Source organism: Rhinolophus hipposideros (genome assembly GCF_964194185.1).
Source record: "Rhinolophus hipposideros genome assembly, chromosome: 18".
Lineage (NCBI taxonomy): Eukaryota > Metazoa > Chordata > Mammalia > Chiroptera > Rhinolophidae > Rhinolophus > Rhinolophus hipposideros.
In genome coordinates, this window is record NC_138064.1 from 41531204 (window position 1) to 41549635 (window position 18432).

General features: G+C 33.3%; 1 protein-coding gene across 3 annotated transcripts in view; it reads left to right on the forward strand.

The window, feature by feature from the left end:
* Window positions 1–18432, forward strand: part of PCLO (piccolo presynaptic cytomatrix protein) — a 382570-nt gene that overhangs the window by 320575 nt on the left and 43563 nt on the right. The window contains exons 20-22 of one of the 3 annotated variants that reach the window (XM_081079464.1): window positions 699–893; window positions 2076–2258; window positions 16623–16764. In XM_081079464.1, coding sequence (XP_080935590.1) covers window positions 699–893; window positions 2076–2258; window positions 16623–16764 — 520 coding nt within the window. The remainder of the gene's footprint in view (window positions 1–698; window positions 894–2075; window positions 2259–16622; window positions 16765–18432) is intronic. The other 2 variants (XM_081079465.1, XM_081079466.1) reach the window with 2 other exon arrangements.

The following is an 18432-nucleotide window of genomic DNA, read 5'->3' on the forward strand; positions in this document are numbered from 1 at the left end:
GAAAGTAATGGGTCATAAGAATAAGTGTTCTAGGAGATGGAAAACTGAATTCATGTCCAGTAGGCCACTGAATTGATATGATAAACCACTGATTACAATGAGCGCTATAGATTATTTACGGATGAGTTTTATAGATAATTTATGAATTGCACTTAGCCAGATCAACTCTGTCCTGGTTAACATTCTGGTAGATCATTAGTATAAAGATCTCTCTCTCTATGACTACCCCAGTAAATGTGATATATATCTCACACATTCTCAAACTCAGGTGGAGAAATGATTCTACAGTCTCCACTTCTAATATGCCCTAGTGCCTCACACAGCTTCATTCACAAATTCACTACATTCTTACTTAAAACTCAGCCTCTGACAGTGTCAACCTATTTTCGTTTAGCTGGTGCCTATGAGAATTAGCAGAGTTGCTTGGTGAAACTATAATATATTCATGCACATGAAGCTAGTTAGAATGTATTCTTCTTCTCAGACTTAGCTCTTCTCAAGATTATCATCCATTTGCCTTTCCTCCCAAAAATCATTTCCCAAATGTTTAATCATGTCACTACATGGTGAGCAGTTGCATAAACAAGCCAAAAAAGAAACAGATTAACATAAATCTTAGTTTGAAATTAAGTCAGACCAAGCTGGACAGGAGGAATGCTTGGGCAACTTTTACTCATGTTTTACCCTTTTTTAACCAGACATGCAGGTCCCCACCATTGAGAAATCCCATAGTAGTCCTGGTAGCTCGAAATCCTCATCTGAAGGCCATCTCCGCTCTCATGGACCATCTCGCAGTCAAAGCAAAACCAGCGTCACTCAGACCCACCTGGAAGACGCAGGGGCTGCTATCGCCGCTGCTGAAGCTGCCGTGCAACAACTCCGCCTTCAACCAAGTAAAAGACGCAAATAAATTCCTCAGCATGGCAGCTTAATGTTCATCCGTTGCCTTTCTTTCCTGCTGTCCTCTCCTGTTCGCTTTCTGTTCTTGGCACACCGTGTTCACTCTGTTCTCTGTCCCTTTGTCTGTGTAAGAACAGTATCAATACATAAATATGCTCTTTCGTATTTAGATTTTTTTTTTCTTTACCTAGACTGCAGTAAAACTGGCTGTTTCTCCTTTGTCTCCACCATCCATCCAACCTGGCTCATAGCATTTGGTAGCTGTGTCTGTGATGTTTGCAGACAAATGATGTCGTGTGTCCCTTCTGTGTACGCTTAAATATCCTTTAGAGTACAGGAATTAGAAGCACGAGTGGCTGCCAGAATTCTAGGCATTACACCAAAAAAGCACACACACAAGTATTTAGAGCAGATTAGCCATGAGATTCTCATGTCTGAAAACACTGAAAAATTTTAGGCAGAGAAGTGACATGACCAACAAACACATTCTAGAACAGAGAGAGAAAGGCCATTTCAAGCTTAAAACACATTAGGGGGTGATGCATGTGAAATGTTGTAGCTTTCCATGTGGGAAACTTTGTAGTCTTTGGGGAAAAAAGAAAAGAATCTGTGATATAAATTAGGTTTCTTATATTCTCAAGAAATATATAATATCAATATATGTGTGAGCATCCGTGATGAGGCATTATAACCTCATTAAAGAGCACAGTCGAGTCTGTTCTGTTGGAGCACACTCTGTATATGATATTGGAGAATTTGTAGGTTATTTTCTAACTATTGGAAGTTCTCTGAAAGTCAAGCTATCAGTGAAAACCTCACAATTTACCCATCTTAATGGCTGTATTTTCATTTAATTTGTGAAAATCTAGTTAACTGACCTATAAAAACTTCGGGACAGAGAGTTGACAAAGGTAGGTGCAGTATTACTTCCAAGAGGCATTCGCCAGGCCACGAAGAAAGGTTCATGACTTCCCCCTTGCCCAAAGTCACCATTTCCAAAGAAACAGCCAGTTTTAACTCCCTTTAGTGCTGTGCATGTGGTGTCATTTTGGCATTTGAGAACACAACTTATTTAAAGCGAGCAAAAGCTCACTTCTGTTTGCATGCCTACCATTTAAGTTGGTTCCATCTGAGGATACATACTCTGGGTTTCCATTTCACCCACACTGCCACAGCAGCACATAAAAGCGGTCAGTCTAATCATGCCAGGAAGCAGCACAGACACAGCATAGCAGGCGTCCTCCCCATTCAAAGAACTCAGTCTGATAATCTGCCTCCACCAGCCAATGGCAACCAAGACCAAGGCCAGCTAGCCCTCAGGAAGGTGATGTCTGACGGACCAGTCAAGCCAGAAGGAGGTGAGCAGAAAGGCGCTATGCAAAGCACACAGCAAGAATATTCCCCAAATTTAAAGCCCTCATCTTTTAATTTTTAGAGATTGTCTGATAAAGTATGTTTATCTACTTTTTAATGTGCTTTTGTGGCCATGGCATTTCAGGATGTCATCATCACCGTGTAAGTCCCAAGATCAGCCCATGATATATTGACTACAGTGATTTGTATTTTTCTATGCACTGGGTGTCTTTTGACTTTTGTTGGGAAAGAGATGAACAGTACTCATATTGCAGAATGGAATGCATGCTACTACCCTAACCTGTTTAAGCATGACTATACATATGTTGCATTGTGATAAAACTTTAAACTGCTCACAGTTCAAGTTAGCATACCAGTTGATATGTAGATCAGTTTTTGTTGCATATCATTTCAAGTGTAACTTTTAAAAAATTCAGTCGATTTTGGAAATTCTTAGAGGAAAGTAAAGGAAAAATTGTGAATGTACTTAATTCACCTCTACATGGTGAAAGTTCTCCCTTGATCTTACCAACAGACCTTTTCCACCCATGTTTCCATAGTTGTTAAGTGTATCAGCTGTATTGGGCATGTGACTATCGAAGTGCCTGTGTAATAAATAAAGTATCTTTATTTCATTCATAAACTACTGGGTTCTGAGCCATTGTTATATGATGCAGCTTAAAATGAGTGTGTCAGTTTTTGCTTTCTCATTTGATTCCTTGCAATATCGTACCTAGAGTCAACTGCTCCATCGTTAGTGAGAGCTGTAATGATAGAGCATTTAGGAACAGGCCAAAGTTTCATGTCAAAAACATTATAATATAGATGGAAAATTATTACCAAATAAAGTCACCAGAGCTTACATAAACATGTAAATAAATAATGGGGTTGGGCTACTCTTAGGCAATGCTTCCACTATTTCTTTCTCCAACATCTCATCGACTTTATGATCTTCTCAGGTTCCTGGATAGAGGAAGACAAATTCTAGGAGCCCTTGCTCTGGAGATGTATCTGAACTTGACCATAGCTGTGTTCAGAAAAGAAAGCAAGTTTATATCGGACCCTAACTTGACCCCAACATTTGTGGAGTTTTTCCCAAGAAAGAGTGCCACTGCCAGTGACAGGATTTTAACCCGGGTGATCATAAAATCATCTTCAAACTTAATTCAAAAACATATATAAAGTTTCTTTAAAAAATAGGATAGCAATGTGTGCCCTCTTAAGTCTCTTCCAGCCCTAAAATACTTGATTTTATGAGTCTATACTTTCTACAAAATGAAAATAAAAGCTCGTACTTCAGTATTGAATTTCTCTTTATTCTCCGAAAATTAAAAAAATTAATATGCTCTTGTCCCAATTAATCAGATATTTAGGGGCTATGGAAGATGTATATGGCTGTCCCGAGGGCAAAACACTGATGTTTCTTGAATTACCCAAGTAATTAAGGAAACAATTAGTTTAAACATTAGGATAATTCTGAATGTGCCCAATTCATAGATTATCACCAAAGCACTAAGTCCCTTTTTTAGTTAGACTTACTAACAATTTCCAAAAGTACTTAAAATTCTGCCTCTTACCCTTTCTTCAATCAAATAAGTTTCTTTGATTTCTTAATGTTGTTCATTTTGTTACTTCAAATATTCCATAATTATAAATGTCACAGTAGTCCAGAGCTTCCTTCAGTTCACATTCTATGTTTATTATCATGATTTAAGTATTACTATGCAATATTTTGTCAATTATTTTTCTAGATGTGGTTGTTAAAATTTGTAGCAAAATGTTTTTAATCCTTTTTTTGAATACTGCTTTAATGGGTATTCTCATACATTTAAAGAGCTATGATTGAATCTTGAAATCATTCTTTATTGAAATTACAATCAAAAGGAAATCAAGATACCATAGAAGGGTTTCTTGTTTAATTTTATTCTAATAGATGATAAAAAAATGCCCTCTTTTCTAAACTATAAATATAGTATTTCTCTGCTACTATAAATGTACCAGGAATATAATTCAACCACGCATTTTGCCAAACTGATGGAAAACATATTATTAAATTAAATTTATGTAAAATGCCATATGATTAGTTCAAAGCTTAGAAAGAAAAAAACTGGTAAGAGATGTAAACATAAGAGCCAGCAAGTTCCTATTCACTAACTGTAGAAGTAAGTATTAGTACTAATTTTAAGAGGTTAGATAAAAGCCTCCCATTTCAAACCTCACAGTGGAGTTCATATATCCCCATCCGCATCCTGAAAATAATGCCCTGCCTTGGAATAATTCTTCACATCATACAAAGCGTTTTGTCAACCATTTTCTCATTTTATCACACCTGGTAGGTGAGGTATGCATTGCAGATATTCTTATTCCTGTTTCCTGAGTAAACAATCAGGGAGTCAGAGGGTTGGGATGGCTGACAACACACAGCTAGGAATTTTCAGAATCAGCAGTGTAACGCAGGTCTTGTTACTAGGCCTAAGCCTTTGCTTTTTAAATACATTGGCTCCTTTGAAATCACACTCTTGATTTCAATAAAAACAATTGTCATTTACTTATTTGTTATTTATCCCTCAAGTTTTTACAAATGATTAGAGGTTGCTAGAAATGATAGCGGAATATATTTTAGACTTGCTCTACCTATCAGCCTCTTTTCTGAAAGCTGATAATTAAGTTGCCACAAACCAAGGAACTAAAATCCTCTCACTGCACAAGCACGACACAGCAGTAAGCAGGTCTACAGAGGAGGTTGTGTGTACATCTGTGGTCGTTTGTGTCAAGGGTGACAAAATTGTCCCTAAAGACCTTATCTTTCTCTTTTTTTTTTCCTAAAGACCTTTTAAAAAAAATTTTTTTCTAAGCTTTTCAGCAGATTTCTGCTTGAAGTAGTATAAAATATGAGTCAGGCAAGAATTATGAGTGAGCCAGAAAGAACTGTTTCTTTCCCTCCAGGGTTTAGTAACATGCTAGCAAACCTGAAGGGAAAGATTAGATATATTGTGCCAGATCATCCTGAGGCCTAAACAACTCTATGTATTTAGAAATTCCTGGAAATGGTTTCTTCAAGCCAGTTGGTTTGGTTGAATGCAGGCCATGCCATTTCAGAAGGTGACACCCACCAGAGAAAAAATTTAAAAAGTAGTTTTTTGTTTTGTTTTGTTTTGTTTTTAAGCCATACCAAAATGTAAACAAATTGAAGCATTCTTAAAACCTTGAAAATAAATTTACTTGACAAATATATTACATTTTAAGTGCAGTTTGAAATTCCTGAACTATTTTGTTTGATACGAAGATTTTAGGTGAGTTTTGAATTTAGAACCAGTATTACAGGATGAACAGAAATTCCCCTCCCCTCTGTGCAATAAGATAAGAGCCATTGGGACAGGCTGGAGAGGTTAAGGGGGGAAGACGAATCATTGAATTAGTTGTGTGAGGGAATTATAATTGAGTTCCTTGGTGTGACTGAATTGTAGGAGAAAAGCCTGAAGTTATTTCCACAGACCGTTGCTGGAAACTCCACTTTCAATATGGCTCATTGTGGCACCTGTCAAAGACCTTCGTATCCATATGTTGCCGGGGGAACTTTTAGTAAGCCATCACTTTATGGGAGCTGTTCTCTTGGGCAAGTGGTAGTGGGTGGATTGGTTGGGAAGCAGGGTGGGGGACTGGGAGTGGCGCTAATTGTTGGTTACACAAGTGGTAGCTGATCAGTGTCTCATTCTCTTCCAACTGAAAGTAGAAGGTCACTTTTGGTCAGAAGGAATTTAGCATTCCCTATTTTTGGAAAAAAGAGGGTCCAAAAGGGAAGTCAAGGAGAAGAGAAATCAGAATGAGTTTGTTTGGAGGTGAAGTCTTTTGTAAAATCTGTAACAGGTTAATAAAAACAGATTTACCTTAACTATTTCAATGTGTTTGCTAAAAAAAAAAAAAAAAAAAAAAAAACTTGGGTAGCTTAATTTAAAAAAATTGAAACTGTAATGATGTGAACACAGCAAACATCCAACAAAATCTCAAAGAATCAGATTGGATAATTTCAGCTTTCAAACTTCTATGCTCATCTCTCTGGAAGTGAGGGCTTTCTTTGGTGTCTGTGAAAATCAAAATTCTCTTTTAAAGTTTTTTGTGTTGTTTTTTAATAGTTCCCATTTTCTTAGAATGATTGATTATGCCTTTTCAACTCTCTGTAGTCACCTAACATTTAGTCCCATAAATGTCTGCAATACATGAAGAGTCACAGATAGTAATTGAGTAACTCTGACCATGTGACACTATCTCATGTTTAGGGACTTTCATTCACAAAGATGAATCCACTGACTTACCATCAATGGATAGTTTTTCTTCTTTCTCAGTAGTAGCCATGGGGCTGCATGGAGCCATCCACACAAAGTATGTGTGATTCACACTGGGGATTTACATGTTAATTTCACCTGCCATGACTAGCAAGACCAACTGGCCTATCTAAATATCAAATTTGTGTTCAGTGTTGCTGTGCCTTAGCCAGTGATCTAGCTATGGTCCTATATAATTGGATGTGACTGTTAATACGTGATCTGAGAAGAGAAAGGCCTAATTTTAACATGCCAAAGTCCCTTAAATACTACTTATGACACATCTATAACAAAGTTAAACATAATTTTTAAAATGCAAATTATTGTTCTTTGGGTTCTAGGAAATTATTTTCAAAAAGTTAATTTATGAAATTACCACTAGGGAGCAGAACCCTGAGGAAATGAGTCAAAGGCTGATGAAGGAAAAATGAGAAGCATGGAGCATGAGAAGGCTGATGGGGACACGTGTGAGACCCTGAACAGAGGGTACAATATGAGCATGGGTCTGGGAACATTATAACCTTGGTAGGAGGGATCATGAACCAGAGAAATGCTACCTAAGGAGAGGCAGAGGAATTCCAAAGGTATTATCTGGCTACTTAGCAGTATTTCCTAAATCCACATATCTAACCAAGAATTAGTTATCTTTCCTCTTTTCATCCACATGTATTACATTATATAAAATCATGATATTTCACCCATTCTTCACTGTACAAGGTAATTTGGGGGGATCGGGGGGAGAAGGAACCTATGGATATGGGATAGGATGAAAGTCATCTTCATGTGTACTGAGGTAGATTGGAAAAACATATTTTTTTCTTTTTATTTTATTACTATGTTGAATGTGTAAATACACAGTTATTGAAGAGCAAAAAAAACACAAATGGATTTTAAATGAAAACATATTATATCAGAAATATAGAACTTTGATCAGGATGTTGTGTTTTTAAATAAGTAGGAATACTGTAGATGTAATCATAGCTCACACCTCATTGTATTTTATGATACTGAAAGATAAAAATTAATTAGTTAATTGATAATTTAAACAGAAACTAATCAAAATATTGATATTGATGTAACAAACAACAGATACATTTTTGAGAAAAAATGCTTGATAAAAATCAGTAACATGGGTACTATATTTTTAACATATAAGAAAGACAATAGAATAAAATTTCTCCTGTATTTGTTCTTAAAAGAACACAGAAGGAAAATTTTCCTTTCCCCATTACAAATTCAAAACCACATTATTTAAAAGTATATAGGTCATATTATAATTTTATCTGACTCTATATAAAATGAACTTGGAATCTATATAGAGAGTGATAGAAATGAACTTTTTATTCTATATCCAATATTCTGTATCAATCTATTATGTACTTTCAGTTTTAGTTTGTTGTAGCATCCTCATTGCTAATGATATTTCATAAAGTAATTATTGAATTACTACTTTGGTTCCATTTAACTATTAAGGTGTAAGAAAATTTAAAAGATTTTATATAGAGAAAACCCCTTTTGGGAAGAATTTACATCATTTTATGATTCCAAATATCCTTATTTACTCAGGATTTCTTTATACCATTAGTAGCTTTTTTTAAGTAAAAATAGAACAGATGAGCAAATTGTTATGATACATATAATTTTTAATTCGGACCTTATACTCCTTAAGTTGTGAAGTTCTGGATGGAACAACTTCTGAAGAAGCTTAGAAAGGTTAAAAATAATAATATTATGATATCAATAATAATATTTTCAAGAAAGGATAACAGCTTGTTTTGTTTTGTTTTGTTTTAGTACAAAAATAAAAGAGGCCACAGAATGATCATCATGTATATAGTGGTTTCAGATGACTGTCAAAAAAAGGTGGTGCCAATTGGTTTCTTTTCATTTTCACAGTTAATACTTCATTTCTATCACTATAGATCTAAATCAGTAATTTTCAAAGTGTGTCCATGGACCCCTAAACGCTGCAGAGACCCTTTTAGGGGGTTATGAGGTCAAAATATTCTTGAGAATTATTAAATGTTGTTTGCCCTTTTCACATTGTTCATTCTCAACTGTATAGTGGAGTTTTCTTGCATTTAACTTGTGATGTCAGGACAACATTGCTTTGGTGGCTAATGGAAAATGTACTTCTCAATTATTTTAAATCTTTCTTAATTTTGAATATGATAAATATTGATAGTTATAACACATAAAACAAAGTTCTTTGGGGAATTCCATAATTTTCAAATGTAAAGGGTGTCGTGAGATCAAAATGTTTAAGAGCCACTGATCTCTACCTATGCACAATCATAATTTTTCCAGTAGTCAAAGGAATTGGATAATTAGAGGTTTCTTCCAAGATATAATTATCATATTTGTCTCTAAATTATGTATTCCTTATATCTGTTGTTTTGCATTTCAGAACCCCTTCTTTCCTTTCTCACTTAATGTTAATTTATAATTATTAAGCTTGACCAATAACAATTTCTCACTTTATGTTTTTATTCAAAATATTTTATTAGGAATGATCTAGATTAACTTAGAATTATATGTCTATATTCATTACTTCTTACTTTCAATATGATTGGTAAATTGCCTATCAGCTTTAATCAAGCTGTTCCCAACCTAACATGGAGTGAGAGGTAGTATTATAAAGGTAGAATAAATTTTATTTGTGTGCTAATCTTGAAGATAAAATTTTTGGAAAAGTAATTGTTTATAAATTATGTGTTTTATTTTATTTGTTTTATTTTATTTAATTTGTTTTAAATTATTTGTTTTATTTTATTGTATTATCTATATTATTGGACCTATACACTGCAAATTGTGTTGGCATAAATAACAACATAAAAACTGGAGATCATCACTTTGTTTCAAATTTGAGGAAAAATTGTTTCTTACTTCTTCCCAAATTTTTGACCCTCTAATTTTCAAGTATATAATGTAGTATGTTTTTAAGTAAGTAAAGCTAAAAAGAGAATTCTGAAAATATGTACTTATCATGTATAGAAAATATTTGAATCACCTATGTTAGTTGTTCATTTATTTATATTCATAAATACATTTGTTTATTTTTTAATGAATATTATGCTCCAGAGCCTCAGCAAAGTGTTAGTGATACTACAGTGAACAAAATAGACAAAAATTACTGTCCTTGTGAATCCTCTATCCTAGTAATCTTTATTGAATAATCAATTAAAGATATCTGGGAAGAATTATGAAAAATGAGGAAGTATGAGTTTTGCCTACCTTCAACTGAGATTGAAAAAGAAAAATCCAATTAATCATTAAGCTTTTATGCAACTAAACATAGTGTTTGGAAATCTCTGGAAATGTAACTATATTTTGTTCTATTTGTTATTACTCACTAATAATCTTTACAGTCCATTGAGATATAATTAACTACAGAAGGATAGAAAACTATTTAGAAATGATCTATTTGGAGGAGATGGAGAATCAATGAATTTAACTAGAGAGGTTAGGTCCCCTAGGATGGGACATGCGTTTATCAAATAATTGTCCAAAGTCCTTTGTACTTTGTGGCTATTGACAACATTTGAATCATATGAAAAATAACATTCGGTGTTTTTTGTAGCATTTGCCATATAAGTCAGTCTGCTATTATTTATATTAGTATTTATTTATAGTGGAAATCTATTGCCTTTGGGCAGGATTTTTTTACAAATCAAACTTTGGATTCCATTTAAGAGCAGTATCCTTGTTATCTAAGTATTCATGATCTAAGTAATCAGTTTCAGGGTTATGTAAAAACATTTTTCAAAACGATCATTTATATAATTACTTTCCACTTAACAAATCCTGCATGTTTTGCAAGCAAGCTGCAAGAGGGAAATGAAACGAGTATTGAAAAATTGAGTTGCCCTTGAAAACCTGATGTAGATATTGAATGTTTTTTCTTTCAAATATTATTTCCCCAACTATTAATTGTTTAAAGATAAAGATCTTTCTTGTGTTACAACAATTGTGCTAGTATCCATTAGCACAAAACCAAAACTTGGCACTTGATAAATTCATTGTTCTGTATATTTGGACGTAGCTGGAATTATTACCTACATTTATTAAGGATAAAATGAATTTACTTTCTTAATTTTCACTTATGATAATGTCTTAAACTTTTTTCCATTACTACGAAATATCAGTCCCTAATTAAACTGTATTTACTTTAAATGAGTTCCAAAACCAGTTCTGAACCAAAAACACCTTGAAAAAGATGTACTTAAAAGGGAACATTGTAGATAAATTCAAGGACCATAGTATATTGAGACAGCACATATTATGTTTACATTAGAAAGACTTCTCTACCATGTTATTAGTTTAACTTGACTCTCATTTCCAAACACCTCTTTATATTGAAGTTATATACTATTCTATTCCCTGAGGTGATCACTGATCCCATTATCTGCAAAGTTAGAGGATGGATGATTAGTGAGTCTGGGAAATAGTACAAATTACTGATAGCATTAGATAAAACAGATTGAATTGATCATTTAAATGTCTTGAAAAAATCAGTCATAAAGCCAAAGGGGACGAAGAGGGAAGAGAGTAAACATGATTGAGAGCTTTACCACCTTCCTGAAACATAGTAAATAGAGACCTCACATCTCCATCTCCCTCTCTGAAAGAAGCTGTTATGTGAATATGGAATGTATTAAAGGACACATTTTGATTTTTTTATGAGGAAAGAGGACACTGCAACATTCCATTTCTTATGTTTTTTTTTATAACTTTGTGATATCTTTGTTTTTTTAACCAATGATTTGTCATTTAAAAAAAAATTTCAATACCATCCTTTCTTCATCAGCCCACCCTCCAAAGTTTATAAATGACCAATACAGAAGTCAGACTTATCTATTTTCAATACTTTTATTTGTGAAAACTTGTACTATCCAAACTGGATAATAAATATGCTAAAGTAAATTTAGAAAAAAAAAATACTAAACTTCTAATGTTCTTGTAAGATGTAACATCTTGTCTTAAATTAATACCCCTGAATTGTAATAGGAAACATTAAAAAAAAATTTGATTGGACATAATTCAAGGAAAAACCTACCAAATAATGCTGAGGAAAAAGGGAACTTAAAACCTGTCACGTTCAGGTACATATTCGCAACAAATCAACAAATGAGATAAAACTGCAAAATCTCTTTAGTAAAAATAACAACAAAAACAACGGCAATAATAACAGATAGTTAAATACATTGAAAGATAGGCAGTTGTAGCAGAGAGAAAGCAAAAAAGGTCACTGAAGTAAACACCAGCTAAGATAAAGGTAGCTAAAGAAAAAAAAGAAAGAAACATGCTATATTAGACATAATTTCTAAAATAGCCAGGTGGTTATTTCAGTTCCATCATTAAACTATTGGAATAAACAAAATAATTATTCATTGATTTCTCTTAATTTCAAATAGTTGATCTTAAATCCCATCGACTGGATCTATGAAGATAATATCAATACTGTATCAACCAAGTAATTTGGGAAATTACAGGCTACCTACATATTCCTGAAATATTTGGAAATAGCTTTGAGCTGGACCAACGATATGAAATTAATCATGGAACATCAAAGGCTTTATACATTCCACGTACTGAATTCTGAGGCAGGCACAGGTCTCACGGTCTTAATTTGAAATAACTGGATATGATAGAGAGAAAAGTGGATTAGCATTTTTTAGTTTTGATTCTTTCATTAGTTAGTGTGTAAACTGGAACAAGTCACTTAATCTTTCCAGGGCTGTGTTTCTATAGGCGAAATGATGGGTCAGGAGGAAGTTATCGCTAAGAGTCCTTACTAGCTTTTTTTCCCCCCCGCAGGGTTTCACAATTATAGTCTTGAATTCTGATCTGCGGATTTTGAACATAGTGCTGCCATCGTGTGGTAGGGAGAGTGATAGGTCTGTATTTTTGAGTACTATTGTAGAAGGGTAAAAAACAACAGAGCAAACTAATTGAAGACAGATGTGCAGTTATAGACACACTATCAGATTTAATTAACGTTAGCCACAGTGGAGTAATAAAACAAAATGATGTCTAATCATCTGAAGAAAATGAAGAGGTCAAAAAATAATTTAAAGCCAATTGAATTGCCTCACAGAAGATAAAATTGTTTACCTGAAATGCCCCCTCAATAATTGAGTCACAAAAGTGATTCAGCACTCTGGGATTTATTTCTCTAGGGCAGAGGGCTGATTCTCTCATATGTTTATTTCATACATCTTTCTTCTGGTTGGTACTTGATAGTACAAATATGAATTCACAAGACAGTACACACAAGAATTTAGGCTTCAAAAATGTTTTATTATTAAATAAACCTCAAAGTTTCTGTAAAAATAAAACATTTCCCATATGTAATACACAGGCACATAATATACCCATGCATAATAGGTCCATAATTTCTGAAACTGATTAAAAGAAATGGAAGAATAAAGCAGAGGTAGAATATTTTTAAATTGTTTGTTTTGAAATCATAAAATGATGAAAATTCTTATTTAGTTTTAATGTTTTAAAATAATATTTCCTTTAGGACCATAGAAAGACATAGAGAAATTACACTTACATATGAACCAGAGCTCACCAGGTGTCTGTATATCTAGACAGGAAATTATCTCAAGTACTCGTGTCTGTAACAGCACTCTTTGGTAGCTCCCATAGAACTTTACTATACATACTATTTTCTATTGTCATTCCAATATAATGTCATTCCACGGGGTCTGTTATGAACTCTTTTAAGTTCAAAAAGCTATGCTGTCCTTTTGTTTAGTGTAGTATTATTGAATATGTCTTTCAATCAAACCAGGTCTGTGGGGATTGGGAAAACAAAACATCTAGTTGAGTGATCACATTTTTCTATATGGTATGATAGATTAAAGTTGCATTCTGATTTATAAAGCTACAAAGTTTTCCTTGACAGGAACATGAGGGGAAAAAAAAACCAACAACAAAAAAACTGCCATATCAAGTGGTGTTGTTGATGAGAAATTTATGACTTGTATAAAACACACAGCTTGATAAAAAGTGAAATATTACTAAATTATTCAGATGTTTTAGTTGTTTGGGTAAAAAAAAAGAATTATTAACTTTACTGTTATTATTTAATTAAATATTGCTTCAGCATAGTTTCAGGATAAACTTTTAAGAAGGCTAACATGGACAAAGAACATGGAGAAATTGGAAAGAACAGCCTCAGTTCTCAGGAGAAAGAAAGCCAAACCAAAGGAAACCAGAGTGAATGATCTAAGAGCTTTCATGTAAAGCATATGAAGAAGAATTATGGTGGATAGAGTCTGAAAGGAGCAGAAGATTAGGGCTTTGAGAGGCAAACTAAGGAATTTGACTGAAACTACTTTTGCTATTTAGATATAGCCCAGTAAAAAGCAAGGTCCATTCTGCATTTTAATTGAATTTAGTTTCAGAAACTAACCAAATGTCAGGCTATCTAATTCTACCTTACACTCATATACCAGGATAAGGAAAAAAATTAAATCAACACCTGATGTTTTGTTAAGATAATGCGAAACATCTAGATTTATTTGAATTAATCACCTAACTTCTAATTACTCAAAATTTCTTTCGAGTCAACCTTACATGTAATTTGTTTTACAAATATGTTAGGTAAACTGAGACTTATCCCAATATATATGTATATGTTCTGTAGATTTGGTTTTCTTTCCTTTTATATTTCTTATAAAATGTTATTTGTTTTATTTTAAATTGACAGTACTTGCACGGGCTTTCTGAATGAGATTTCTATTCACCTAGCCAAGATGAAAAAAACTCTTTTCTTAAATTTATTTCTACCCTTCTTTGGTTTTGCATTCTGTACACATCTCAAATTGCCCAGAAGGGGAATAGAATTAGAAATCGCATCAGGCAAAATAAAAGTTCACTAAAGATTGAATATTTTTAAATGTACATATGACATCCTTTCTATAATGTAGCTATTTTGATACATTGTGCGATCGCTCTTGGATGAAAATTGTTTTTAGTAAAAATAGATTTTAAATCAATGTATATTAAAGTTTATCTTTGAAAATAGTATATTGAGATTTTCCAGTTGATGAAATTAAAGGGTTTTGTTTTTTTTAATTCAGTATCATACCAAAAACTATTAATACTCTTTTTGGTTGGATTATATAATGCCAATCAACAAGTGTGACAGCTTTCCTTTGTTTACAACCAAGTGACTAACCTGACTCGTGTGCTTGATTATACAGTTCAATTTACTTTATAAATGTTCGTAATTTTATATCATAGTCATATTACCTTTACATTTTTAAGTTACTCTTTTAAAAATTATTTTCTAATGTTGACTATATTATCTGGGTTTCTTCTACATAAATTGAAAAAAGTATTAAATAAATATTATAACTGCCATTCTGTTTCCGCAAATCTAGTCCTATGGATTACTAGTAATTCATTGGTCACTGGCTGTTTAACAGGATCCAAGCCTTTTTCTGAATACCTATTACCAATTTATAGATACCCAATATATAATTGACTAATAAACTTTTCTTCCTTTTTTTGCTATTTTGAGAAAGTGAGTCTACTCTCACTGATATATACATTATACACATTTCTGGTGCCTTTAGAGAATCTGTTGTCCTGTGGGAAAGAAGTGGGGAAAAGCTGTAACTTTTATAAGACTCGATCCTGACTACTGTGATGATGGTTTTCCTGCCCTCAAATGGTTTCCCTCACAAGCCCTATGGTTTTTATTATTTGATATTGATTATATTAAAATTCCACCACCTCAGGAGTCATTGTGTTTGTGCATAGATCCTTAAGAAAAATAGATATCTTAGGGTCATTACACAATTATCAACTATTCATGCAATAGTGTGAATCTATCCAAATGCTTAAAAAACTCCTGATTGAACAGAGATGTGTTTATGGAGGAGAGAAGCATCTTTTGTAGCCTAGAACAAGTCTAAAATTAGAAGAGACTCAAGGCAAATTCATTGTCAGGGACTCAGTAGAGTTGAAGACCAAAAAGAGGTTGGGGTATTTGGCAAGACGAAGAAGAGTAAGTAAGGCACTGGGCTCTTGCTTTATCTCACTCCTCATATTTACAAACTTACGAGATAGGCGTTACTGACCCCATTGTAATCTAATGAGAAAACAGACTTCTTAGATTACTCCAGACTGAATTGGGGTTCAAAACCACATCAGTATATTATCCAAGCTTATGCTCTACCCATGTGGCAGAAGATAAATAACAATTTCAAAAAGTTGCCTTGAGAAGCTTTCCTCTACAAAAATAAGGAAATACTTGCCTTCTCTTCTTTTTCCATCAAAATCTCCTCTAATCTAGAACTCCACTAACAATATTAATACTATACTTCTGCGTAATTACAGCACAGAATTATGTTTCTATAGAAATATGAATTCTTACATCCAAAAATTCAGTTCATGAAGTTTTTAAAACAAGCCTCGGTCATAAAGTAAGAAATGCCTAAAAGGAAACAAGTAGCTTCAAATTAAATAACCGGCTGGATCAGATAGTTGGTAGAGTGACATCCAAATAAGCACAGAATTTTTAATCACTTCTTGAAATTATCTATTCTATTTTGCATCTTCACTTGTCAAGAGAAAAACAGATTACTAATTATTAATACAAAAAATAATTAAGTAATTGTCCTTATCCTGCTATTTCTATCTACTCAATCTTTCTAAACTCCTTTGTCCATAAAACAGCCCAAAATCTTATCTGTTTGCCATACCATTATTGCAACACTGTACAAATAAGCCACAGCTACTATTAATAGAATAGTTACATACTATTTAAGTCAGTCTAAAAACATAATGCTTTATCCCTAAAAGTGATTGATGTTTCCTTTATGGCCAAAAAAAACCAACCAAGTATGTTAGCGTTGCCACTGAGTATTATTGGTTAAGGAAAAGAAAATGAAAGGCAGGTTAAGAAGTGTGGAGTTCTAGAGCTGTTTCCTTATACATGTAAATGAAGAAAACGCATAATTATGCATTTGGAGATTAATAGTCGTATCATTGATTGACTGTGATGTTGACTCTTCCCACACCATGCAGCAAAGCCTTCCAATCCCCGGCCTGCCGAAAGCTCCGTGTCCACGGGTTCCTCAGGCAGCAGCTTTGGCAGTGGGTATAGCGTGGACAGTGAAGGAAGCAGCAGCACTGCAGGGGAGACTAATCTATTTCCTATTCCCAGGATGTAAGTGGCTCTTCTTTTCTCATTACAAAGCTAACAGCATTATGAGTACGTTTTTCTTAACATTTACAGGAAATAACCAGATAATTATTCAATTCTGAGTCATTGTCCCTGAAGCACTTCAACTGTTCATGCCTACATAAAAGAAATAGGCTGTAAAAGAAACAGGACACACTGGATTAATTTAGTTAATTCTAAGGATGAATGCGGGTCACTACCAGGACAACTTAATCTGTATTTAACAGAAAAAAATGCTGAAATAACTTAGCCATGCCTGAATCGTGCTCTAATCACATAAGCACCATATATATGTATATATATATATATATATATATATATATATATATATATACATATATATATGTATATATATATATGTATGTATATATACAGAGAGAGAGATAAACATAGATTAGATTTAAACATATTTTAAAAACTCATATGCCATATTTGAAATAGATGACACATTAAGCTACTCATGATTTTTCAACTACAAATCTCACTACAATTAAAATTGAAGATATCTGAAGTGTTTCCATATTTTCTAGAACAGTACATAGGTAGGTCCCTGAGTAGATAATCTCGAAGTAAAGTTCACTGGTAATATGTTAAGCCTCAAGAAAATCATATTGCAAATCAAATGCCTAACTAAAGCAGATTGTGTTTAGAATGTGTTAGAATGGATTTAGTCATATTGGTGGCAAAATTCAGCAGCATCCCACATAAATGTGTAGGTTATGTCTTTTCCAATATCAAAATCAAAACTTCCTGAACTTCCCTCTCTTCCCCAGTAACTAGTTTTCCGGGTTTTCAAAAACATGACTGGGCAACCCAGCTCCAGAATCTAGGTCAAGGTGAATCCAGCCTGCCACCTGATTTTGTAAGATCTGTGAGCTAAAAATAGCTTTTGCATTTTTAAATGTTTGAAAAAGAAAAATAAATAAAACAGAAAAATAACATTTCGTGACACATGAAAATTATACGAAATTGAAATTTCAGGGTCCATAAATTAAGTTTTATTGGAAAACAGCCACACCCATTGCTTATCCTTTACCTAATTGCGTGCTGCCCCAGGCAGTCTTGAGTAGTTGCAACAAAGACCGCCCAAATCATCCATTATCTGGTTCTTAACTGGAAGAGCTCAAGGACCCTGTCTGGGACCTTGTAAAAGGGTATTTTGCATCTTCTCCAATGTTGAGAGCAGCCATTTCTAGAAGTGGAACTTCTATGTCTCTTTGTTTTAATGTCACAATTTTTATAAATCTTTCCTTTTGATCTCCACAATAGTACTAATATTTGGATAATGGCTCAATTTACAAAAATAAAATAATAGGGAAAATGGATTTGTAAAGTGAAAAATGTGTTTATTTTGTGATTTTCAAGTTACATTTTTCTTACTTTAATTATTTAATCACCTATTTTTCTTTTTCACTTTTTTGAGATTTAGTCTATGCATCAGTAGAGTTATTTGTACTTAATTTGTTCTATTTTTATTGAAAATTATTTCTAAAAGGAGCCTGATCTCATTAGTCCTCGACACCTGATGATCCAGTTTGACTGAAGAGAATTTCAGCAAATTCATTAAATTCCTCTCTCCAAATTATAATATAATATAAAAGTGTAAAGGTTTTGTACCACACCTTGTACACATATAAAAGTGTAAAGGTTTTG